The following is a 26,966-nucleotide window of genomic DNA, read 5'->3' as shown; positions in this document are numbered from 1 at the left end:
ACTTACTCCCTGACTTGTGGGGCATCTCTACCCACCCCCATGAATTCTGGGGAATTCTAATTCTTCTGTGGAAGTTTTAAGCTCAGTTTTATGGATTAGGGATGGGATGTAGAAAGAAATAACAGACTCCCACACCATCACAGATAATTTCAGGGCTGTTGGAGATGCCAGATTTTCATCCCTCCAGGGCTCAGCATCCCTCATAGGGCTGACAGGTGGAGATGGACACCACAGTGGAGGAGCGTTTGCACACAGAGCCTGGACTAGGACCATGGCATCATCTAAGAGCTGTGGCCCAAGCAAGAGCCAGTAGGGGGCCAGCTGTCTGTGGAGCCTGCTTTCCCCTTCAGAGGTGCTCTAGCCCCTCCCCAGGAAGCCCTGCATGTGCAGTGAGCATAGCTTCCTTTACTAATCACTCACGAGGGATGAATGGGACCGTGCTGGGAGGCATTTCTGCTTTCCCTTCACTGAGCTGGGAGAAGCAGCTGGTCACTAAATGAATGTCCTAGAAATCTGCTGCCTGCCCCCTCTGCAACTGGGGATGGCACCCACATAAAGAAGGAGAGCCCTTCTGTGTAGTCCCACCTTGGCCTCAGGGGCTGGTGGGAAGGGGAGGTCAAAGCTTCATGCTTCCTCACCCCTTAAGCATCCTCTTCCTCATTACTTCTTCTCAGCAATTCTATCATGGAATTCTCTGGTTCCTTAGGAATTAATTGTCTTTTCTGTTTCCTTGCTCTAAGTCTCTCTTGCGTTCCGCCCTTTCTTTCTCCTTGCCACCACCACTTTCCCTGCCTTTCTAGCCACCCTGAAAAACCAAGCCAAGTTAAGGAATTAGGGGGCCTCTGCTCTGTTCATAATCTCAGCCTCATCTTTAAGAATTCCCAGAGCCCTGAGAGTCCACAGACCAGGACTAGAATCCACTTCCTGATCCTAGTATGTGGCTCAATGTTCCTGAGTTGGCAGGCTGCACTGTCATCTCTGAGGTTGTCCATGGTTCCAACATGCAGGGCCACTGAGCTTTCTGAGGCAGGCAGAGCTCCTCACCTGATACCTTGTGACAACTTTCTGCTCTGCCTAGGAAGAAGACCAGCTCTGTGTGAGCCACATTCAGTAAGAAGGTGGTTCTGGCGGCTTCAGGCAGGAGGAGTCATCAGGGGGAGATCTGAGAAAGGGAGGTGAAGGGTGTGTGTGTGTGTGTGTGCGTGTGTGTGTGTGTGTGTGTGTGTATGTATTGGAATGAGGGGTGAGAGAACAGTGAGAACAGAGATGATAGGTAATATCTGCCTAGAGACACCCAAGAATGCCCAGCAGTAGGTGGGGCGAGGCAGGAATGCGTGTGGAAAGCAGGAAGATCACCCCAAGGAAGGCCTGGCCCTTCTGCTCTGCTCACCTGCCTCTGCTCTGGCTTCCCAGGAAGGGGCTCTAGTCCTGGGATTGAAGTGAGAGTCTGGGAGTTGCTGAATACGTGGAGACTCATTTGGTGGAACTCTCGGCCTCTGTCTGCTCTGCTGGATGAGCTTCTTCTCAAGACACACCTGACACCTACAAGTGATTTGGTACATTCCTTTACTGTCACTCATTCAAATAAAATGAATGCTTAAATAAACTTTGAGTGTGCAAGACACAAAGCCTGGAATGGGAGAAGAAGAAGAAAGTAAAGATTTTTTCCCTCCTGCTACTAGTTCTGGGTCCAACATGTAATTGCAAATTGTATTAAACACAACAAAATGAATAGACTGGTTGCCATGATGGAGCGTATGGTGGGGAAAAGGGGTGCTCAGCTTGGGTAAGGCATATGGCAGGGTCTCTGTGGAGGTGACATTTACACTGCGATGTGCCCCAGTGTTTTTATTGTGAGCTCCTTGAGGGCAGGGATAATGTCTTATTTATTTTTATATCTCCAGTGCTTACAAGAATGCCTGGCACTTATTTTTTTTTAAAAAATTGGCATAATTTTTATAATAATCAATGAATGTTTGATGCATAAAGAAATGATCTCCTCTCTGCAATCACTTTAAAGTGTGCTACTTTTAATCACAGGAAGACAGTGATGGCAAACAAATTTGATATTCTTATGGCCAGCCTGTCTTTATTCCCTCCTTTCTTGTCTGCCCCTCATTGATTTTTGTTCATATCGCCATTGGATGCCTCAGATGTGTCGAGTCCAAACAGGAAAGAAAACACACACACACACACACACACACACACACACACACACACTCACACACACTCCCTGCATTACCAACCACATCCATCCCTGTGAATGTTGCAGATTCTCTCTGTGAAGCTATTAAGCACTTCCAAATAGAGCAAACCTCTCATTGACTATCACATGCCTCCTTAAATGATCTTTGAATTGCGTTTTCTTTTTTATTGCTTTGTGTAGTTTAACAGCACCAATTGCGATTACTCTAACTTATGATAAATCCCAGATCTATAAAGCTCCTGTTCATTCATTATTTTCCTTTTGCTCCTTTTCAAGCTGTTATTGTTTTTTTTTTTTTTTTTGGAATATAGTGAGGAGGGGGGAGTGGAATGAGAAGAAAATAAAAAGATACCAAATTAACAGGGAAACAAGTGAAATAGGGGACCACTTGTCCCTGGGTGACAGACGCCCTATTAAGATACTGTTAGACAAAACAAATATGCTTTCGCACAGCACAAGCAGATCTTTTGTATTTCTTCTGAATTGGAAGTATAATGATCACCACCTTATCTTTAATAGAAGCAGCAGCTAATTGTTCCGGTATCTTACTAATTCCAGCAACTGGAAGAAAAATAATTATTTTTTACTATTTTGCCAATTGTTCAATTTATACCAAGGTATGTTGTGCGGCATGAACAGAGATTTCTGTTTCTTGATTAATATCATGACTGCTATCCCAGTTCAATTATTAATATGTGTGAATTATAATTATTTTTGGGTATTAGTATGAGATAATTATAAACCATAAAACAGCTCCCCATGCTTGTGGATGCCTTTTCTTATCTGAAGATGTGTTGGAGGTTGGGCACGTGAGCTTTAGAGAGAAACATGTATAATGTAGCACTGGGGGTAGCAAGGATGTCCGGAGTAGAGGAAGTCCTCCCTCTTCCTCACCTCCATGTTTTCCACCTCTCCAGAGTCCAAGCTGATCCACGTACTGCGCCTCTCCTGCTCCACTCACACCCTCCTTTCACCCTGTCTCCGTTTTATTGGTTGAGACTTGTAACTCATCACACATGTTGGCTCAGCTTGCTCACCACCCCTCATCTCCATGGTCACCTAGAAGCTGGGGTCAGAACCCTGGAGCTTGGAGTTTCAAGTCCAACCCAGCTCCTGACTTTTTGGCTTCCCTAATCCCTAGGAACCTTGGTGCTGCTTTTCTAGCCAGTACGACCAGCAAGAGAATATGTCTGTTCAGCACCATGGACAGGGGCACACTACCCATTCCTGCAAATGAGAAATTACAGCCTAGCACTCTTGTCAAGGTGGCAGTGAGAAAGAAAGGAAGAGAGAAAGAAAGTCAGTGAAAGAGATTGATGGGCAGGACCTAGAATATTTAGACCCCATACTAACTGTGCTCAGCCATGGGACTCCCCTAACTGAGAAGTGGCTTCCAGAGCCTTCTTACATAGAGAGGTGGCAAATGAGGGAGGTGAACGCTTCCTGGGCTTAACTGTGCTGACCTAATTCCTATCAGACTGTCACCATGACCGGTGCTTGTGGCAGAACCATAGCTGGTAAGTGCTCAGGTCTAGAACACATGGGGTCATTGGTGTTATAAATGGTGGGCTGGAAGCAGAGTCAGATGAAAGTCATAGGAAGAGGACACTAGAACTCTGCTGTGGTTGGCCTCTGGGGGACACAGGGGATGGAGGTGAGCTTCCTCCTCCTTTCCTGGAGTGGGGATGAGGCTACAGAGGCTCTGAGCCTCGGGAGGAAGGGGCCCAGCTTGTGGCAAGTGGGGTTGATGGGAAGCCAAGGCTTCATTTGTCTGACTTTAATGAATAAATGGCATCCCTGGCCATTGTTTATCTACTTTTGAATCCTGACAAACAGTCTGTGGCATCTGATGAAGAGGGTTATTAGCTGCACGAAGACAGATGGCTGGGGATAGAGAGGATTGGTTCTTTATTACAGCAGGCCCATAAGTGACGGCACTTCTCTTCCATCCAAGCCTCTGCGTCAATGTTAATACTTTCTTCAAGTCTTCTGTGACTCAGGCAAGCCTCAGAGGAAAGACCAGTTACAAGAGGAAAGCAGAATGGCTTGTGAGTAGGAGGGAGAGGCAGGTCAATGGAAAAGGACAGATTTCCAAGTGCAAGCTCTTTGAGAATAAAACACTCACATAGCACTTACTATAGTCCAGGCAATGCCTTATTCTTTAGGATTCTCCTAAGTGCTCTGCAAGGTGCTATTTATTCAATAGGCATTCAAGAAATGTGAATGATTGAAGAGAAGGACAGAGATGTTTGGATTAGAAAGATGAGAAAAGCAGATTTAAATGGCTGGGTAGGTGGGTGAGGGACAAATCTAGGGAAGAGATAGGAAGAAAAGTAGAGGACCCAAAGGGAAGAGGGTTGATAGCAAAAAGAAAAGGTTATGGGTCAGCATCCTGTGTCTCCGGTATTAGCTGCTCTTCCCCATGTTACTATGCAGACAGGTTCCTGATAATCCAGTGGAGCCACCCACTCTCTGAGATGTCTCAGGTTCCTCTGTATCATAGCCATAGGGCATAGTTCCTTCCCTCCACATCACCCCTGAGACAGTAGAGAGGTTCTCACTGACCTTCATTCATTCTCCGAAACTTGTCCTTGGCCATATAGCCCAGCACCAGACAGCATCCTCTCTTCTGGAGGCCCAGCTCTGGAAGGAAAGCATAGGTGGGTGAGTTGAGAATGAGTCTGATATCAGGGGAAGCCCCTCTGTAAGAGGCTGTGAAGTTTGTTGCTCTTATAAACAGGGTTTCTTATTTATTTAACAAACATTTATATAGCACTTACTATATTCCAGGCATAATTTCAAGTCAGTAGTTCTTATTCGTGTCTCACAACATCATGTAAGATCATTTCCCATTTGATATCATCCCCATTTATGAATATATGAAATAAGTAACCTTAGATGAATGAGCTAGCAGATGGCAGAGACAGAATTTTGAACCTACACCGTGTGGCTCTGGAATCCATGATCATAACCATTACTCTGGGCTCTTGAGGACCTTTATTACCCAAGCTTAGGGAAAGTGACAAGATCACCTTGGGATTATGGTCAGACCTGCCAGAGGAGAGGCAGGACTAGTTTCTGGTATCTTAGGTGAGAGTACAATCAGACATAGTGGGTACCCCAGGGTGAAGGTGACTGGGTGAGTTCAAGGGAAGATGTAGGGGTTGAGGTATTTTTCGGAATGGGTGAGTTTTTGGGACTTCCCTATTTTGAGACACCAATTTAGCACTGTTGTCCAGCATTTAAGAAGTGTAGACTAAGAGTTCAGAGGTTGGAGAGCTGAGAGACACAAGAACCCACAGAGCTTTGACCCAGGTAACAAATGCAAGAGACATTTATTTATTTGTTTCATAGTATTTTGTAAATCAGTGCCTATTGTGTGGAGCATTAGAGTAGAGTACATCTGCCTCATGAGACGAGACGGCAAGCTTTCCTCTCTGGTATTTATCCTTTGATCCTGATTAGTCTTAAGCAAATCAGGGTTCTTAAGCAATTCCATACCCAATTTCCCATTTAATGCTCACAATAGCCCTTGGAGGTAAGCAGATGGGCTAATGCTATTCATGTGACACAGATGGGAAAATTGAGTTTCAACAACGTTAAATGACTACCCTTGATTATTTTAGACTCCTCATCTCCACCTCTTTGTGTACATATCATACAAATGTGACAGCTGCCATAAACTGGGAAAATGGGGAGTGTGATTTCTGGAAGAGGGAAAGTGACTACTGTTTCCCCGAGTTCTTGCCAGGATTCCCAGGCACCTAGCTGCTTCCTCCCTTCTCAGAGGACAGTGAGTGGGGTGTCATGCAAATTCTCCAGGAGACTCTGCATGTGTCTGAGCTCCAGCCAGTCCGTGCCTGGGCTGTTAGGGACAGACAGAGTGGACTCATTCCTCCTCCTGCCTCTCCATCCACTTTCTGCTGTTCAGGTCCCCCCTCCAAGGTAGCAAGATAAAAGGGAGTGTAGGGCCCATGAGACACAGATAAGTCAAGCTTGGGGGCTCCTGCCCTAGAGAAAAACAAAGCGTGGCAGGCGGTGGCAGAATGCCATGGCCTAAGGAGGTCGCCTGCTTTGATCTCCTGATTCTTTAAAGGGGTTTATTGACTATCAGTAAAGAGCAGAGAGGCAGATCTGAGGGTGCTGTTTCCAAAGGCACTCACTTCTCTTCCTTCCCCTGCACACTCGCTCGCTGATCTGAAGGCGCAGCCAAACCGCCCTCACTTCAAACAGCATCACATCTCAGGCACCCAAATTGACCATGTTAAGTTCTTCCATCCAAGGCCTTGGCCCTTTCTTCAGGGGCTCCTGCTCTGTCATGGGATCAAAGCCCCTTTGATGTTTACTTACTATATTTGTGGATTCTTTCTAACAACCACCTCCAAGAGGCAGGAATGCAGCATGCCAGGAGGGGGCCAGCGGAAATACAAGCTGTGAGGAGGCGCTGAGCTTCATCCAACAATAGCTTCTTGCTGGAGATGGTATTGAAACCTCAGCATGCTGAAGACAGGCATTAGAATTCTAGGCGTTGCCCATCATTGGAAGGATACAATTGCTGATGATTCCTATTATATTTGCCATTGACTTCTTATACCCATTTAAAGCAAATAGGAACCTTGGCAGTGGTTGCTAATGAGAAAGAGAGTCTGAGATCCTGGACTGAGCCCAGGGGAGTTCTGAGGAAGGAGGGCAGAGGTGCTGGATGGACTTGGCCCATGCTCCAATTGGTCTTCTGAATAGTCTCCTGAACTCACAGGAAAGTGGAAGGGGGAATAATCCTCCTAAAAACTTAAAGTCTAAGCAACTTGTTGTATTTGATTATCTATGTTGGCTGTCTCTCCCAGTCCAACTCAACTTTTCCTTTGTCACATGCTAAAATGTCCCCTCGGGGTTATTGCCTAAGGAGATGTTTCATGTGCATAGTTATTATGAGCAAGAGTCTCCCTAACCATGTTTGATTTTTGTAAATGAGCAGGAAAAGAAGTTTTAAAAAAGCCCTGATTAATAAAAGAAATTGAGGACGAGGTAATTTCTCAATGTATTTGGCTCATTTAATTTGACACGTGTGGGTTAGTCTAAATTATTTAGGAGGCTACATTACACGGCGCTAATAAGCACACTGCAGATATTTATTAAGTGAGAGGGCTCTCTGATAGAGTCTTTGCTGAGAAGTGGGAAAAAACCACTGGAATCTCTGCAAGAACAAGCAGGTTGGAGGATTCGTCAAGCGAGAATTAGCTAGTTTTCTGTGCAGGGAAATTTGAGATGCTCCTTGGAGAGGAATGTGGAGCTAAATTAGAGGTCACTGAGTCCACATGTGGAGGCATGATGCAGGGACAGAAGGCTCGGAGGGGAGGAGAATCTGGAAACAAGTTGGGGAATTGGGCCATTGTTAAAGACAGACTGCAGAGAGAAGTGGGAAGGAACAGGAAGTAACCACTTTGACTTGGGGGTAATTCCACAAAGTCAATATAACTAGGGTATTGACTTCTGTAAATGAACAGAACTGAATAGAGAGATGAAAGAATATGGCAGAAAGAACAGGAATCTCTCACTTTGTGAGGTAGATCAGCCACCAGATGGTCACCTTCCTTGCCATATGGCACTGAGATGGTTGAGTCAGATCACAGATGCCCATTTTGGAACAGCAAGATGATGGGGTCTTCTCCAAGAAGGCTCTGGGCTGACATCTTTGACTCAATCAGTAGCAGAACCACCCAGATACACTGATGGCATTCATGGAAAGTGATTTACATGAATGAAGTCCTAACTTAAAAGGGAAATTTATAGCAAAGAAGTTCAGGGTCATCTGCAAATAGGGTGTGGAGGACAGTATTTGGGAGAACAAAGTTTAGGCAATATTGCCTATTCAAGGAAACAGTTATCAGGACAAGGTATGCTTTTTTAGGGAGAAAGGAAGCTTGCACCTCTGGGAACTCTTGGCTTATAGACTGTGAGCAAAAGAAGGGTCAGGACTGTGCCTTTTTCAGCTCTCAGTCTCAGTACCCAGCTCAATGTTCCTTACATGGCAAATGTTTGGGGAAAATCTGCTGGCTTAAAGAAAGGGTTGACTAAAAATATCGAGGAGTGATCATTACTCCCCAGTCCAGGTCACAATGAAAACAGGTCGGCTTAGATGTAGCACAATGCATTTAGGGAGGTGAGGATGGTTGTAGAGTGAATGAAACTTGTAATTCATTGGGACACAGAACAGTTCCACAACCAGGGAACATTGTGGGATTTCCTCTTGGGAGGAATAAAAAGGGATGGCTTTATAAATGCAATGGGTTTCTTCAGTTTCAGAGGGTGTAGATGGGGCTTTTTCTAGCTATAGAATTCCTTTAATCTTAGTAATAATAATGATGCAGTGATACTACTTCACATTTGTGAGATACTTATTTTTTTTCACCATATTGTCACATTCACTGTCTCATTAGATGCTCTCAGCAGCTCTGTGAAGCAGGCTAGGCAGAAATTATTTCCTCCATTTTGGTTTTAGAAACCAAGACTCAGAGAAGTGAAATGACAATTCAAGGCCAAAGCTCTCGCTCATCCCACAATTCAGGGCTGATTTCTGGCTTAATTCTTAGAGAAAGATGTGGTATCATAGGGCTGCAGTTGCTACAAATCAAGACAGACCAAAGAATAGACATCAGTGGTCTGGGAAAGGGCAGTATTAAAGGTCAAATTGGACCCTCACATTCATGTGTTAAAATCCTAATACCAATACTACGGAATGGGATCTCATTTGTAGATAGGGACTTGACAGAGCACCCATTGGCAGCCCAGGGTGTCTCTGGAATTCCTGCTTCCTCTGTGAGGACCATGCTGGCCAGCACAGTGCTTGCTTATCACCCCATCCAGAGGCTAATGAGCTGTCAAGTAACTGTGGCTAAGACAGGAGCCAGCCCCTGCTCCTTCCCCATGTCTGAAGCTGACCAGTGCATTGGGATGTCTGCTTGTAGGAAGACTTCCTATCCTGTCCCCAGATTGTCCACTTACAATAGTTCAGGTATTATGGAAATTTCACAGTTGTGTGGGCTATTTATTTATTTATTTATTTATTTATTTTTTGGAAGCCATCAAATTCACAATCTCATTCAGTTGCTGAAAACTCATCTTTTCCACTTGGAGCTATTGTCTCTAGAGATCCACCAAACACGAAATTGAATATTATTGGTGTGCAGTTTGGCGTGATTATAGCCGAGATTTGGAGAGGAAATGAAAAGAGATGAAAGAAACATAGGCAGAGACCAGATCCTGGAGCAGCTGAGAGCCTCCTTAGAAGTCTCAACTTTCTCCTATAGGGGGTGGGAAGCCAAGAGGAAGGCTGAGCCGGGGATGGAGAGGCTAGCCTTGCATTGAATAAAGATCACGTTAGCACGAGTACAGATGATAAAGGAGAACAGCCCAAGGAGGGAGCCAGCTGGGAGACTATTGCCATACTCCAGGTGAAAGATGATGGCTTTCCAGCTGCTCCCCCTTCCTGCTCTCTGAAGACAGAGATCAGAAAGCAAGTGAAAGGACGCTGAGTCTTCTCAGGAGGACACTCAGAGCCTCCAGATCCCCGCCACCTCAACACAGAGAGCAGCAGAGGGGCTGAAAATAGCTTCAATTTTCCAGATGGTGCCTGAGGCCATATGGAGAAGATGCCAGCTGGACCTGGTTGGAGTCACCGGGAGGCCACGGATGCTGCTGAACTAATAGAGCTTTCTGATGCCGTGCTGTGCACTTAACAGTGAGCAGTCTTCAGTGCTTCCCTGAACTTTAGTTTTCTCATCTATAAATTGCAGATACTGAGACCCTGCCTGCACGATGACTATGAAGATCAAATGAGCCAACATGTAGTGAAAAGTGCTGGGCATGAAGTACCTAAGAAGGTTGAGTTCAGTAACCAGAAACAAAATATTAGAGTGGGGTCTAGAGATCAGCAAGGACCATCCTCACATCTTTTTTTTTTTTTTCCTAAACAAATGTGAAAGCAGAGACACAGAGACTTAGAGTGACTTTGCCAAGGTCATGCAATGAACTATTAGGTGGTCTTTGTTCAGTAGCTATAAGTCAGATGGACTGAAAAAATGAAGGGTGTCAGGAAGATAAGCTAATGGGCAGAAGCAGAGGAGGCTAAGGGACTAGAGGTGCTGGGAACAGAGAAGAAATGGTGAGTCTGAGAGACAGTCTAAGGAGAGATTTTGAGGCTAAGCAACTGAGTGGGTCAATCAGAGAAAGGGGGGAAAGATGACCAATGTCTTTCACAGGAAAGATCGGCACAAAATCAAAGCAGGGTGCTGACAAAGGAGACTTCCTGTGTTTGAGATGATGAGGTCCCCAACGAAGAGGACCCAGCTGATAATGTGAGCAGAATTTTCAGTCTGAGGGAATACATATTTAACCAGCTGCCTTGAACTCAGAGCATGAATGGCTTGTTCTGGAGAAACAACAGTGGGACACTATGGGTAGCCTTTGCTGCAAGCATTCATGCATCCTCCACAATCAGCACTTAATGATAAAATTGAGTGGAATAAAATCCACCCCACAAACACTCATTGACAGGCTGCTATGCATGTGTTAGTCAGTTTTCCATTGCTATGACAAAATACCAGAGAGAACTTAAAGGAGAAAAGTTTAATTTTGGCTCACAATTTCAGAGGTTTCAGTCCATAGTTACTTAGCCCTAGCACTGTGAGGAGCACATGATAACACAGATCTGCTCACCTAACAATGGCCAGCAAGTGAGGGTCGGGGTGGGGAGGGAGAAAGAAAGGGAGGGGTTGATTGACTATGTGATACATCAATCAAGAACATGCCCCCAGTGACTTACTTACTTCAACTAGTCCATCAACTACTACCTCCTAAAATTTCTACCACCTCACCACGTAAGGCCATATTCCTGTCCCAAAGGCACAGACAGGTTGAGTAGCCCTTATCCAAATGCTTGGGACCAGAAGTGTTTCAATTTTGAAGTTTTTTGACTTTTGAATATTTACATAGATTTTACTCTTTGAGCATCCCTCATACAAAAGTCCAAAATCCAAAATGCTCTGAAATTCAAAACTTTTGGGGTACAAAATTTCAGCTTTGGGAACCTTTTGGAGTTTGGATTTTTGGATTATGAGTGCTCAACCTGCACTTGTGAGAAGGTAAATGAAAGTCAAGACAAGTAACAGTTCAGCAGAGAAAGTGTCATGAGCAGCACACAAGTTATTTCCACTCGAGTAGTGGTCATCCTTGCTGCTGGAGCCCTGAGGGGGAAGCAGAGCCACAGGCTGCTGAGGGGTGCCCCACACAGGGCCGCGGGGCTGGAGATTGTCCTGGGTTGGTGTTTGTTGGGTGCCCATCACCTGTCTCTCATAGGCGATCGTCTATCAATAGCCATCAGTAGCCATTCTGCCCTGCAATTTCTTCCTGATTGCAGGACACTGGAGTATTGTGTTGGGGAAGCTTCCACCTTGATTCTGCTAAACTCCTGTTTTCTGCCTCCATTCTGCCTACTTCTATTTTCAGCATAATTACTCACAGCCCAGGCAATAATGATGTCCATAAATCATGCAAAGATCACCGTTTTCTGATCAACTTCTATAGTAAAGAGACCTAAGGAAGAGGATTAGGTAGTTTATTAATTTTGACTAGTGCCTGGATGTGACCCTCTAGGACAAATAATAAGTGTTTGATAGCCCAATAATACCTGTTTCATAATTTTTGAGTCTCACTGCTTGCTACTCTAAGTTTATTAAAGAACTATAAACTTTACATTGTTGTAAAGACATAATTGCTATTTCATAGCTTACTTAATATGAGTTAATTATATTAGAACTAAGTTTCCCCCCATTCATATTAAGTATCAATTAGTTGTTTTAAACTATTGATTTGTATTTAATTAACTATGCTATTACATACCAATTAAATTCTTATAAGAGAAACTTGAAACAGCTGTGGTCTTAAATTAAGTTTTTAAAATAATGAATTACACAGAAAGCTCATGTTGAGATATTGTTTTTTAAGGAAGAGTTGACAATCATTTGTGGTCATTCCAAAAAGGTTCTGTGACCACCAGCCCATCCTTCCTTACTCTGGTGGGGACAACGCTCCTTCAGGCACCTGCTTGTGGCTTTGTGCAGCAGGAGCAATGACTGACATTGGGGCAGCTGATTGCCAGCCCTGCCCTCCTCGGCCTGCCTCAGCTGTGCCATTTTCTGGCTGGCACAGCCCTAATCACTGTCTGGCCAAGGCAGGAGCATTATTAGCAACTCTTCACCACCAGCTGTGGGGTCTAGAATGGGCTGTGTTGCCATTGGCTCCAGATCCCAAGTGCCTGCAGGAAATGTGGGTGCCCATGTGGTCATGAATCCTTTGGTTTCTCCACATCTCTGCTCTACTGGCCTGAGTCTATACATCCTGGGGTGGGAGGAATGTCCACATTGACCGAGTGGCAATGAACATTCTCCTCTTGTTCCACCTGCACAACAACCTCTTGAAAATAGATACTATTATCCCCATTTATTTATAAAGAAACTGACTTTCGATTTTTTTTTCCCATGCTAGGGATTGAACACAGGGCCTCGCACCTGCTAGTCATGTACTCTACCACTGAGCTTCATCTGCAGCCCAGAAATTGACATTTTAAAGGGGCCAGGAGTTTGCCCAGTGCCCACAGCTGTCAAGCGGTGAAGCTTGGAATAGCCCCATCTGCCCGCCCACTGCTCGGTAAATCCTACCACGCTCTGACTCCATTCTCTGTGAGACACAACCCCTCACCCATTCTGAGTCTCAATCCCTTGGCTGACTCTTGTCACCTTTCTTTCCTGGAGGGCTGGGCTTCTCCCCTCCCCTCAGACACTGCCTGGGCTCTTTCTCTCAACTGATGAACTGCCTAGAATTCCAACTGGCCACCAGCCGATGCACAATGTGGCCTTCCTCAGGATGCTTAGCCATCAGGAAGGGTCCCCAGGTTGGCAGAGTCCACTACTTCCCTCTGCATACTGGAATTGGGACACTGGCTATCCCTCTTGGGGGCTGAACACAGCCAAGCCTTGTCCCTTTCCATGGTTAGCAGTCACTAAGGGCTTACCCACCTGGGGCAAAGCCTACTTCATTTACTTGTGAATAATCATTCTCTGAGCTAAGAATTTTGCATGTATTATCTTTGTTAATCCTCAGAAAAACTATAAGGTATTCCCATTGGACAGAAGAGGAAACTGAGGCTCCAAAAGGTTAAGTAATGTTCTTAGGGCCCTATAGCTAGTACGTGTTGAGCACAGTAAAATTAATTAAATGAAATCTCTTTGTGAGGAGGATTGGGGGAGGAGGGTGATGGTAATAATGTTGATTAAAGAATTCTATGAGAAATTGGACAGGAATAGCTCAGGCCATCTCTATTTAAGATGTCTAACCCCAGTGGGTCAATTGCTCAGTGGGGAAACATAGGATCATGAAGGTCATTCTGGCCTCCTGGCCTGTCATCAGACTATGTACCCTGTGAGGAGCAGGAGCTGCTGAGGGCCATATGCCTGGAAGCCTTTAAGACTTCTTGTTAGAGGAAGTTGGAAGGCAGTGAGTGATGTTTGAATGGGGCCAGATGCACAGCAGCTGTGTGCCCTGCCCCTGGGGAGCTCCACCTGGGATGTTCAGTCAGTCATGGCTAGCAGGTCAGGCAGAGAGAGGGCAGCTCTTATTTTTCTTTTTTTCTTATAAGACCAACAGAGTCCCCCAAAGACTCAGCACAAGGACAATGAGGGGTCCCACTCTGCTGCCAAGTGCTCCTGTACTGTCCATGGCCATTTTCTTGAGGTCTAGATCTTTGCAAAGGCAGAGGCCCAATAAGAACCTGTGAATATAAACTTGACTTGAGGATTCAGTCTTCACACAGATTAACGAAGAGATAGAATTTCTGCCTCACTGCGCTTGCACAATGGGGAAGTAAAGGATCCAGGATAAAAACCCAGGCCTGTTTGGTTCCAGAGTCCAGCCCCAGTCCCTTCTCCCAGGATTCGGCATTGCTCAGGGACCAGGAGAGACCCAGGAAGAGAGGACCATTAGAAGGTGCTGGCCAATGGTCATGGGCATTGCGGCCCAGTGGTCAGGAGCACCGGAAACCCTCCTGGGATCCCAGGGGACGGGTCGGGGTGAAGTACCTCCTGGGGAGACGTCGGGAAGCATGGTAGGCGCCTGCCTGCTCAGGGTGGGCTGGCAGTAGGGCAAGACTGATGTTGAGTGATGTGCTTACAAACCACTTCGCCACCACTTATGGCCTAAATAAAATTGGGAATGTGGGGGATTGACTGAGAGTCCCTAAGAGTTCACCATGGGAGTCATCAGGAGTGGCCAACCTTTGCTCTTGAGACCCCTGGGTGGGGGGTGGAGGGAGATGTCTGCTTTCACATGGTACAGGGAGGATGACAGACAGAAGGAAAAATTCTCTTGAGAATGGGAGAGTGTAGGGTGTTTAGAGACCTTGGGTAGAAGAGGGTAAGCTGGGTTCCAGTGGGCTGGGAATGCCCATTCCACTTTCTGGGCAGAAAAGCAGCACAGGAGGGAAGTCAAGTGTTGATGGTAGGCTCTTGTCCCTAGCCACTACACAGCCAGAGTTGCCTCCATTTGCCTTCTAATGGCCAGGACTGGCCTTGTGGGTGAGCCCTGTCCATCCACACTGTGCACCTCCACTGGCGTGGAAGGAGGGTGGGGTCTAAATATGCAGTCTCATGCCCTGAGCTGCCACAGTTCTCTAGGGTGTCCTAATCCAGGCTACCTTGGGAGCTGAGGCCACCAAGGATCATAGAGCCTGGGTTTAGTGAGACCTTATTCACCTGGCAGAGCAAGGCCCAGGAAGTTGCTGCTCCTGCAACCAGCCCCAGCCCCCAGCAAGGGGTGAGGGGTAGACCCAGTGGAACAGGCAGGAACCCTGCTGCCCTCTGTTATGGAGATCCTCTTCGAGCGCCACACGCTCCATTACAACTCTGTATCTTATAATTAAATGGAATCTGCCAGTTACCTCTCAGCACGGCAGCAATTCAGGCTCATTGGAGGCTTTCTTTGTTTATTTCCACTTGTTTATTTATTTAACAATTATTTATCCAGCTATCTATATAGCTAGATGGAGGCCCTAGGCCAATATTTCTTTTGCCTTCAAAAACAAGAAAGCTCAAATAGAGTCTCTCCCGTGTCACTTTCAGGGAGAGGAGGGAAGAGATGGGGATAGCTGGGTAGCTGCCAGTCTACAGTACAAATCTGTCCCTGAAATGGTTTAGGTGAAGGTCACAGGCCGGGAGCTTTGCTGCCAGCTACAACTTGGATCCTGCTTTTGATTCTACCACCCCTTTTCTTGCTATGGACTTCTTATTCATCCTGAGAAAGTTCTCTGGCCAGAGAGGCCAATGAAGTCCACTATTTCTAGAAAGTTCCTTGGAAGGCTTTTGGAGCCAAGAGCCTGAGGGACTAGAACACAGGTCAGAGAATGTGGAAACCAGGCTGTGAATAGGGATTATTAGCAACAAACACACCTGTAGGGCTTGGCAGTTGAATAAGCAGTCACCAAACATATATTTTCCTTCAACCCTCACAGCACCTGGGAACATTCACTGAGAATCAGAGAGGCCCTGCAACTTGCCTAGAGTCACCCAGTTGCTAATGGCAGAGCTAGGATTTGAACACAAGGTTTGTGGGTAAAACCAAGCTCCCCTACTTCTCTCAGAGTCCCACATCCAAACAAGGCAGCCCAATCACAGAAACCAAAGTTCCTTTCTTCCCTTTAATGATAACCTTTCAGTGATGAGGGGGCGAAGGGAGAGCCTGCTAGCTTTGATTAAGGACTCAGCTTCAAACAGATCCAGGGGAGTGATTCTGAACCACCAACCATCACTTAATTCGAACATGAAAGTTTACTTTCCAAGAGGCTGGCCCAGTGGGAGGCTGATTGCTAATAGGCATACCAGGGATTGCACAAACCTTGCACATCAATAGCTGGGCCCCAGAGAGGTGACCCGATTTGGGGCCATCCCACCTAGCAGCCCCGTCAGAGCAGAGGATGAGGGTGGCTAGGAAGGTGTGAGAGCACACACATATGTGCCCGCTCACATGTTATAGTGGGAGAATGGGAAGGAATTCCAGACTAGAGCTGAGACTTTAGACTTAACTCCTTTTGAAGATAAATAGTATTTATTCACCACTTTTACCCTTGCTTAACTACTCCCACCAACCTATTCACTGGGCCACTCAGGAGCTGTTTCATACTAGGAATAGGAATGAGTAGTACCGGAAAAGCCCTGGGCACACTAGCTATTTCCTGTTTGTTCAGAAATAATTGAATTTACAAGGTTTTAGGAGGGATGGAGGTGGGCATCAGTGTGTTCTGGTGATGTGTTTGACCATGGGAAACCATCAGGGACATTGTTTGAGGCTCTAGTTGATCCACAGAGGGGTCATAGCAATGAAAAGGAGTTTGGTGGTCCAGACCCAGAACTGCATGAGGATTCACAGTTCTTATTCATCCTGAGAAAGTTCTCTGGCCAGAGAGGCCAATGAGGGAGGCTGGTCTGAGAGAAAGGGTCATTGAAAGGGAGGGTTGTTTAAAGCCCCTCCTTCTTATAGGCCAGGTCTTCTCCTAGCTCCTGAGTCCACAAAAAGCCAGCTCAGGATGCTTGTGCCATTGATCCCCTGTGTTATCATGTCAGCCTTTTATCACTGTAGAAAAATACCTGACAAGAACAACTTAGAGGAGGAAGAATTTATTTTTGTTCACAGTTTCAGAGGTTTCAGTCCGTGGTCAGTCAAGTCCATTCCTCTGGGCCTGAAGTAAGACAGAGCATCATGTTGGAAGGGTGTAGAGGAGGGAAGATGCTCAGCTCATGGCAGCTGAGAAGGGGGGGAGTGGGAGGAGGGAGAGAGAAAGAGGGGAGGGGGGAGAGGAAGAAGAAGGAGGAGGAGGAGGAGGAGAGGAGACTAGAGGAGAGAAGGGAAGGGAGGAGTGGGGGGTGGGGTGCAGAAAAGGGAATGGAAGGGAAAGAAGAGGAGAGAGGGAAAGGGTCAGGGCTGGATATCGTCCCCAAGGCTGCAGTGACCTACATCCTCCAGCCATGCCTGCCTGCCTATAGTTACCACCCAGAATTCTATTCAGATCATTAATCCAACAAATGGATTAATCTTCTGCTGAGCCCTCAAGAGCCAATCTTTTCACCTCTGCATTTTGCATCATTGTCTGACACATGAACTTTTTGGACATTCCAGATCTAAACCGTAACCCCTCCCCCTGCAAGCCCTTGAGACTTCCCACACAGCAGAGCAGTCCCTCCAACGGATGCTTGGCACTTGATCTCAGGTGTCCACCTTCAGTGTCCTCAAAATGCAGAATGGAGAGTTCCTGAGATAATGCATGTCAAATACTAGGAGGTAAAGGTGAGGAGAGGGGCATTCTTGTCATCTGTCCAAAGGTACAGAACCAAGTCTGGACACATTGTAAGTGCAGTGTAAGTGGCAGATAGTTGTAAGAATAACTATATCATATGTACTTATGAAGAAAGGGATGTGCTAAAAGTCAGGACAAACAGTGTGTACTCTAAGGTGGGCCTCAGAGCTCTGCTTCTGTAGTTTGAGGAGAGGCTACTTTCCATCTTATTGAAGTTGACCTAACTCACACTGTCACTCTCTGGGAGAGACTGGCACTGGGTGTCCTGCTGGTCCTGCCACCCCTGGCTCGCATGGTAATGTGGGTCCCAGGCTGGTGTTCTGCAGGAGCCGAGGAGCAACAGATTATTGGAAATGGTTATTGTCAACCTCACCAGAAGCTATTGAGTAACCGCACAGTGAACCCAAGGCACGTCTGGGCACTACATACAGGCAGAAAGAACTAAAAAAACCTCTCTCATGACATATCCAGTCCAAGCAGTTGCTGAAAGTTTCTATGGGGCACAGATCAGATCATGAGGTAGATACTGCCAGCTCTATCAGCCAGGCTTTAAGAAGCACCTGGATAAAGCTGGGGACACAAAGCCTGGCCATGAGAGCCACAGGTGAGGGAACTGCAGGAAGGAGAGAGATACCATGTCCTTAGGGAAAGTGTCAGGACCAGATGGTGGGGATGGAAGTCCCCTGTCCTGTCCTGCTGGGCTTGGAGGTTACCATCAGTGCAGTGGCCACCTAGTACCAGCTTGAAGAGCTGATGGTGTGCATCTCTTCCCAACTCTGCTTTCAGCAATGGCACAGTGGTATCTCCAAATCCAGCAAGGCGGGAGTGTTTACACGAAGAGAATTGGCAGAGCTAGAGTCAGGATTCTCTCCCTTCCTTTCCTCACCCCTCCCTTCTCTCCCATTCTCTTCCCTTCCCTTTCCTTGCCTTCCCTTCTGGAGCTTGTCTATTAGCACAGCATTGGCTGAGCTTCAATATTTGAAGAGAGAATGGTTTACCCAAACCCTGGCTTCTAGGTAAGTGTGACTGAGGACCTCACCTATGGTTTCTGCTTCCTTTCAGGTGAATGACTGCCCTTTTTGCCTCATCCTGTGTTTTCTGAGGTGAAGCTCCTGCTATATAAACTTGTAGGTGGGCGGCCATGAGAGCTCATGTGACTAGTTCCCTTGTTTCCTTGTTGCATTACTATTTAACTATTCCATAAAGGTGACAACTTGCCTTTAAAGTGTCCAGAAGAGCAAACTTATAACATCTCAAGGGCAGCAGCTGCCAATGGCATCAAGCTCTTCCAAGTCTTCTCTGGAGTCTTTTGTACTCTGCAAATTTTAGAAAGTATGGAAGATGTCTTCCTTTTTCTCCATTGTTTAGAGAGACAATACGTAGCTAGATTTGGGATCCTGAAGAGGATCTACTCTGCTGGGAACCACTGGGCAGCGTGATAAAACAGCTACAATATATTGCCAGGTGTGGTGCTAAGCATTTTAGATTCATTATCTCATTTAATCCTGACACCAACTCTATGAAGCGATACTAGGATGGTCCTGATTGTTTAGATGGAAAAACAGAGGCTTGTAAAGGTTAAATGTCAGCTCATTTACAAAGTAGCTGAGTCAAGATTTGAATCTGAGCCTGTCTGACTTCAGAGCTTGAGTTCTATTAAATCCCACTCCTCATCCCAGGAGTAGACTTTGCCCTGCACAGATCCTAATCTGCTCACATTATGAGGACAAGAATGTGGGAAGCCAGAAGAACTCCAGTGAGGAGAGCTGGTCCTCTGGTTTTCCTTAAGAGGAGTGTTCTATGTGGTGAGTGGGATGGATCCCAGGGGCTGTTCAGAGGGTGCTAAGTCAGGGAACCATTATCCAAGTCCCTTCTGGCTGGGGCTATGGGAAAGGTCAGCTGTCACAAAGAGTGAATGAAGCAGCAGAGAAAAACTTGGGGATGGCTGATGATCAAGGCTGAGCACCTGGCAGTCCAGCTTGGTTGCCCCCTCGCCCTGTCTGTGCCCCCTGCCAGAGCTGAGCCACGCCATCTGCCAGAGGCCTAGCACTGGGTCAGACACAGTGATGGTACCTCCCAGGACTCTCCCTGCTCAGGACTGATGCTGGCCTGATTTTCTGAGACCTGGCTCTGTTCTAATTAGCTGTGTGACACTGGAGAAGTCACTTAATCCTTCTCAGCTTCAATTTCCTCATTGAGCTAAATAGATTAAACTAGGGCAGGAGGACCTTAAACCCTGAACCCCATGTCTGAGGACCTCTATGTTCTGCAAAGGGGGTTTTGACACTTCTGAACTTGTATACAAACCAAATATGTTTGTGTCTTTCTACAGAAAGCTCAGGTGACCTTTATGATTCTCAAAAGAATGAAGTCTTAATCCATTTGGATTGTTAGAATACCATAGACTGAACGGCTTACAAACAATGGAACTATATTTCTCACAGTTCTGTAGGCTGGAAAGACTAAGATCAAGGCAGATTTGACATCTGGTGAAGCCAATTCCCTGACTCTCAAGTGTCTTTTCACTGTGTCCCTCTATGGTACAAGGGACAGGCTTCCTTGGAGCTTTTTTATAAGACACAAGTCCCATTCATGAGGGCTCTACTCTGTGGAAGGAAACATCTCATCTTAATGCCATCACCTGGGGGGGATTTCAATATATGAATGGAGGCTACATGAACATTCATACCACAGCAGCCCTCAAACTAAGAACCTTCCTAAAATCCTTCCAGTTTTAGGATTTGTTGGGTTCCAAGTCCTCCCCTCCCTTGATGAGTGCAGATTGACAATAAAGTCAGTCTCAGGAACTGAGGGCCATGGGGGAGGATTCCTAGGACTTTTTACCAAAGTACCTCTTCCCTGAGTGCTGGGATCTGGGGAGTGAAGTGAATTTCTGCTTGAGCCCTTGGACCAGCACTGAGGCAAGAAGGCAGCCCTCCTGTCTGCTGCTTCCTGTAATTCCTGCTAGGGGCACTGAGATCTTGCAGGGAGAGACTGCTGCAGGTGACATCTGGGATCCCTCCTTCCTTGAGGGCTGAGGGAGGAACTATGGGGTTCTGGAAGCCAGGGGATGACTCTGCAGACATTTCTGAGACTTACCAGTGTAGCTAGTCCTTACAGGTCTTCCACAGTTTGCACTAGATTAACCCATGTTTCTTTGTGTGTTTTCTTATGCCTCTGGTCTTGTGTACATATTTGATCTTGGGCATTAGTCAGAAATGTCATGCAATGTTAGAAGCTGAAAGGAACCTCAGCAGTCATCTTATCCAATCTTGCACAGAGAAGCAACCAAAAGCTCAGAGAAGGGAATGGATTGTCCAGAGTCACCCAGGGCAGAGCTCTGTCTTTTGTAGCCTGCGAGCACCCTGAATGGTAAGAATGAGCACCCCTGCCTGTCTACCTCCCCAGTCTCGCTCCTGACCCTCCCTTTTCTCCCCCACCCCACAGGGCTAGTTGCATGAGTTGTTCTGAGAACATGTCCCAACAATTCCAGTTCTGTGCCTTTGACATGTTCCTTCCACCAGAGATACTGTAGTCTTCTCATCCCACCCATATTTCAAGACCTAACAAGATACGTGGTGTGGTCTCTCTCATCCATCCAGATGGGTGGACACTCCCTCCTCTGGCAACACCTTCCTACCCCTCCACCTTGCACCATCATCCCTTGGCATCATTGGGAGAATGGGTTCCAGGACTCCTCCTGCAAGCCCACATCCTCAAATGCTCAAGTCCCTTAAAATGGTGTAATATTTGCATATCCATCATATCCATGATACTTTAAATCATCCTAGATGACTTGTAATGCCTAACACAAGGTAAGCGCAATGTATACAGTTGTTATACTGTACCATTGGGAGAATAATGATAATAAAAAGGTCTGTACATGTTCAGTACAGACACAATTGTTTTGATCTGCAGTTGGTTGTTGATGCAGAACCCAAAGACACAGAGGACTAACTGGATAAACCTTTGCTATGAGACTCCACAGATGTGGCTAAGGCCTCCCTCCCTCCTTCCCTCCCTCCCTCTGTCCCTCTGTCCCTCCTTCCCTCCCTTCCTATACTGGGAATTAAACACAAGAGCATTCTACCTGTCAGCTGCACCTCTATCTCTTACTTACTTGTTTGTTTTATTTTGATACAGGGTCTTCCTAAGTTGCCTGGGCAGATGTTGAACTTGCAATCCTCCCACCTCAGCCTCCTGAGTGGCTGGGATTACAGGTATCACTACTGTGCCCCACTGGTTTCTTACCTTTTGCTCCATCCTTCTGACTGAGAGGTGGGGCCATCTTGATTAGCCCTTGCATCTCTGATACCTAGCACAGAGCCTGGCACCTAGTGGACTGTGAATACTCATATGGGGTGGGTGACTCAAGAGACAATCTGCCTTGATATTCAACAGGTGACCATTTGATTTGGTACCTCATGTCCCTTCAAAATCATGGGAATCAGGGCAAGAGCTCAGATCTGGCAGCTTCTCTGGTAGTTTGAGAACAGGACTCTGAGCAGGGCTCTTTGACCTTGCATCTTCTCTACCATTACTCGCCTTTTCATAGAAATATGCCACAAGTCAGCCGCAGGCATGGGTTGGCCTTAACCTTCCAGGCAATTCTGGTTTTGGTCCTTGAGCTTTTCCCATCCAACCCTACGTTCACCATTTGTTGAGAGCTCACTGTGTCAGTGGCTATGGATATGGGTGGCAAACAGGATGGACAACAATTTTTGCTTTCCTGAGCTTCCCTTTTAGACAGCATCTATCCTCATGCATATAACTTTCTGGTGAGAAGTTTCCTGTGAGCTTGGACAAGTTTCTAATGTGCTCGGGCTGCAGTATCTCCATCTGCAAAATGCTCTCATTAATGCCTGCTTCAAGGGGTGGCGTGTGTCACTCTCCATGCCTTGGCCTGTGGCTGGGACTTGGTAACGTCAGTTGGTTTGGATGTAAAACACGTGAGAGCTAATTCATTTGTTTCCTGTCTTCCTGGTGCTTTGTTTTTGGAGGTATATTGAAAAGACCCTTTTTAATCTGCTGAGGAACAAAGGATTCCTGAGCAGCAGTGAAGTTCTCTGGGCTGGAATGCAGAAGGGACAGGGGACCAGCATCACTGGGCAGCTGCCAAGTGCTTGGGGCCATTACACACTTTTGGTGATGCCTTACACTACCCTGTAACTGGAGAGGCAGGCGCCATCTCCCTACTTCTCCGATGAGAAAGTGAAGGCGCAGAGAAGCTGAGTTTTACTAGGTGTGCAAGTCCCACAGTTAGTAAGCAAAGGAGTGGTGGCCAGCCAGTCTCTGTGGGACACTTCTCCACATGTCAGTGGGGGCTCCCAATCGCATGGAAAGAAGAGAGAAACAGAATGTCACGAGCCCTCTTTCAATAAAGGTCTCAGCAAAATGTTTGTCTTGGCAGTGTTTCATATCGACCTGGTGTGTGGCACACGGATTAAGTATGCAGTTGGGTGGTCTTTAAAGGATGAACATTTTCTCTGGGATCAATAAGCCGAGTGAGTTTGGATCTAAATTCATCAAAACGTCACCTGAAGCAAATTTAGTCTCTGGGCTTCTGCACGTAGGTCAGGTCAATGGCCGAGGATGCAGCAGAACCTGGGGAATGCCTACTTGGGAAGTAGGTCGGGGACACCTGTTGGACCCGTGAGAGTCCATTAACCTGGGTGGGATCCAGGTCCTAGCTGGCAACTAGTATCCAAGAAATTGTTCTGGCAATCCTTGTCAGGGGGCATTTCAGGGAGAGGGATTGAGTGACAACTTTCTAGTTCTAAGTTCTTCACACATAAGGGGGCCTCAAGGTCACTCAGTCCTACCCTCACACCCAGTGCAGGAGTCCCTCTATGGCAGCTATGAGATATAGTCATGTGTTTTCCCTGGGATCCTTCTAAAGACAGGGAGCTCATTACCTTCCAATATGTGCTTTTCATTCTTGGAGAGCTAAAATAATTTTAAATTTCTTCTATATTGAGCTTAAATAGATCCTCTCTTGGCCCACAAATTGAATTAATTAGTCCCAAATCTGCACTGCAGGGCGATGCAAAAAGAGACCAATCCTTCCATCAGCTACCCAGAAGTTTAGCATATGTCTTCTTTTCTCCAAGAGAAACATTCCTGGGATATTTGGGGCTTGGGATTTTTGCAGCCCAGGAGGAGACCCCTGGATCTTCTGCTCATCTGTGGCCTCGGCTTCCTTTACTGGTCCTTTTTCAGAATCTCATGAAGAACAAGGAGGGAAAAAATGGGAATTTGCTGTCAGAAATGGGAATTTGTTGACTTAAGGGTCTAGGAACAGAAAGGGGATGATCCTGATCTTGGTGTGGACTGCCACATGGGTGGTGTGTCACACATTAGTCCAAGTGGTAGTGTATATGGGCTCACATACGAAGATAAAGTGAGAATAGGAGTGTGACATGTCCCTGTCTGTGGACATGTTAGAGCATGTGGGGTGTGTGGGTAAGCACATGTGTGTGTGCACACTGCCGGCACAGGCCTTGGAATGTGTGTGGCCAACAGCACCTGGACCTCCACCTAAGCACAAATCCCACTCATTTTTTCTCAAGGGCCAGGTGTGTCCTTGGAGATGTAAAAACTCCAGCCTCCCATGTTGTACCCATCTGAGTTTGCCAACTCTGAGATGGAAAGGGACCTCCATCTCAGGTCCCTGTGAGAAGGTGTCTACACGGCAGGATGCTTTTCATTTTATCCTCAGCACTCCCAAAGATTGGAATTTATCTCTGTTGAACCGAAAAAGACCCGAGGATCAGAGAGGTGGTAATAATAGTCTGAGGCACACAGTTAGAGAGAGGTAGGACTGGATCTAGATCAAACTCAAAGCCCATGCACTGTCCACCAACATGTGCCACTTCCACAAAGCAGTGACCAAGGGAGTCTCTGTGCCAGAGCTTGCCAGGGTCTCTGTAAGGTTCTCCCTTCCTGCCAGTCATCCATGACCCTGGAGTTTGAGCAGACACTTCAAATCACATGATGGCAGTGCAGGTTCCAGGGGCTTCCACCAAGAGCCCTAAGACTCAGCACTTGGGAGGGTAGTTCCTCCCCAAACACAGGTGAGTATGAAATCCAATTTCTTAAATTCCATTCAGGGCCAGAGGAGCTCAAGCTGCTCTGTCAATTTTGACTTGCTCAGGTACCTGGGACTACAGCTCCTCATTTCCCCAAATCCTCCTGCTTGTTGTTTGAGCTTTTATCCCTCTGATTTACTTATTAGATTTCTACTAGGCCTTTCCTCAGCTGAACACTCAGTGTCTCCAGAAACCACTCTCTAATTTAACCAATAACTTCTTTCATGAACAAGATGGGGCACGGGATCCAGCAGGAATCCCGTGGAACAGGAGAACTGGGAGACAGAGAATGAGAAAGGAGGGGAGGAACGCACAGGACAGGCCCACGGGAGGTGGACCAAAGGGTCAGCTTGCTGAGTGGGGTGGCATTTATGTCATTCTCCACATTCAGATTTGTACCTGGAATCTGGACAGTTCTTACAAGTTACCACTGCTGGTTACCATTGTCCTCAAACCTCCTCACTGCCCCCTTAATCCCCCTGCCTCTCTCCAGTACTGTGCTACATTTATCTGTTTGTGTGTCTGTCTCCTTGGGTTGTAACATCTTTAAGAGCAGAAGCCAAGTTGTCTTTCTATACTTGTCACAGTGCCTGGTTCACAATAGGAGTTTAATATCTATTTGCTGAAACGGGCCAGTTGCAGAGAAAAACTGAAAGAATAAAAATGCGCTGGATTCCATCTCAGCCTCTCCAGGGTCCCCCACCCTAGTTGGGGAGACATGATGCATATTCAAAGGGCAACCCAAACCACCAGAGCTGGTCTGGCCAGGAAGTCTTCATGGAGAAGGTGGGAATAGACTGGGCCACCTAGAATGTCAGCTACAGAGGGGGTGGCACTGTAGCCAGGAGGAATGGATTGAGCTAGGGTTTGGGTAGAAATGGGCAAAGGGAGGTACTGCATGTGGCAGGAAGGCAGGCACTTTGTCTCTAGGAAAAAAAAGGCAGGTTCAGGCACACTGTGGAGGACTTTGCTGCAGAGGGTAGAGCCTGGAATTTCTCCTCCTTCATGATGGAGAGTCTCCAGCTTACCTAGGCCAAACCCCGTGTCAGGGACATTCCTTCATTGCCCTCCCCATGAGTATCCTGTGGTAGGTGGCATGATTTTTGTGTACCCAGGACAAACTTGGCCATGTGTGGCCTAGGACTGTTCTGCCCTTCTGAGCCCAAGAAGGGAGTACCAGGTGTGGACTCTTCTGAGGGAACCTCTGCCTGACCCTGCCTATACGAGGAGAATCAATCCTTTCTTCCTTCCTCTTCCTCCCTCCCTCCTTCTTTTCCTCTCTCCCTCCCTTCCTTCTTCCTTATAGTTACTTAGTTTCACTTGTCCTTCAGTGGTCCCTCCTATCAATCTTTGCATGTTCCTAATAAATAAATCTGTGAAGATCTGCATCCTTTTTTTAGGTAGATATGAATATATACACCATACCCTAGCTCCTGAATAGGTCTGAGAGTCTTTCTCAGACTGTGACTCCAGTGAGAGTTTACAGTTTGCACAGGAAGGACAATGACCTTAGAGACAAGGCTCAGTGATAATGCTGGGTCATCCACTCACTAATTAGGTTATAAAAATAATTTTGCTATGGTTTGAGGGTTTAGAGCTGGTCATGTTATATTTGTTTTTGAAGGCTTTCATTTATTTTTTAAAATTATTAGCCAGAAGTTGTATATATTTAAAAGATGTATACATTGAGGGACAACTAAATCAATGTCTCCATTACCTCACATACTCACATATAAATTTTTTTTGGGGGGGTGTGGAGAACAAATCTACTCTCTTAGCAATTTTCAATGATATAATCCATGGTTATTACTTATCTACAATCAGGCTGTTGTACAGTAGGCAGGAGACTCCTCTTGAGCAAGGATCAGGTATAAGCAGAGAGTGGGAGACTAAGTTCCTGGCATGGAGAGCTTTGGGGTCCCAGTAACTGGGAGAAAAGAACCTCAGGGGCCGAGAGGAGGGTGCTGGAAAGGAATCGTCCACCTGCTGAGTCCCCATAAGAGACCAGACCTGGCCTTATGCATCCCTGTTCCTATGAGGCAGGTATTTATAGTTCCATTTCACAGAGGATAAACAGAGACTCCTGGGACTTAAGCAGACTGCCCAAGGTCACACAGTTAAATGACCAAGGGGTTGGAAACCAGGCCCACCAACCCCAATCAGGCTCCTCCCCTTGACTTAACCCTGATTCTGCCTGTGGGAATGGTCTGGCTTTACTCAGTGATCTTGAGCAAATCCTTGAACCTCTCTGGGCGTCTCTTTGCTGTCTCATTGG

The 26,966-nt window shown here is 46.5% G+C and overlaps 1 protein-coding gene across 1 annotated transcript in view; it reads right to left on the bottom strand.

Annotated features, from left to right (window-relative positions):
• The window catches only part of LOC308641652 (kin of IRRE-like protein 3), a gene marked incomplete at its 3' end in the record, with an annotated part of 378,090 nt that overhangs the window by 31,276 nt on the left and 319,848 nt on the right, over nt 1-26,966 (bottom strand). The window contains exon 2 of the mRNA XM_081280293.1: nt 4,772-4,849. Within this exon, the coding sequence (XP_081136419.1) occupies nt 4,772-4,849 (78 nt within the window). The remainder of the gene's footprint in view (nt 1-4,771; nt 4,850-26,966) is intronic.

This window comes from Spermophilus citellus, assembly GCF_964194105.1.
Source record: "Spermophilus citellus genome assembly, chromosome: 2".
NCBI lineage: Eukaryota > Metazoa > Chordata > Mammalia > Rodentia > Sciuridae > Spermophilus > Spermophilus citellus.
This window is presented reverse-complemented; position numbering and strand designations above follow the sequence as displayed.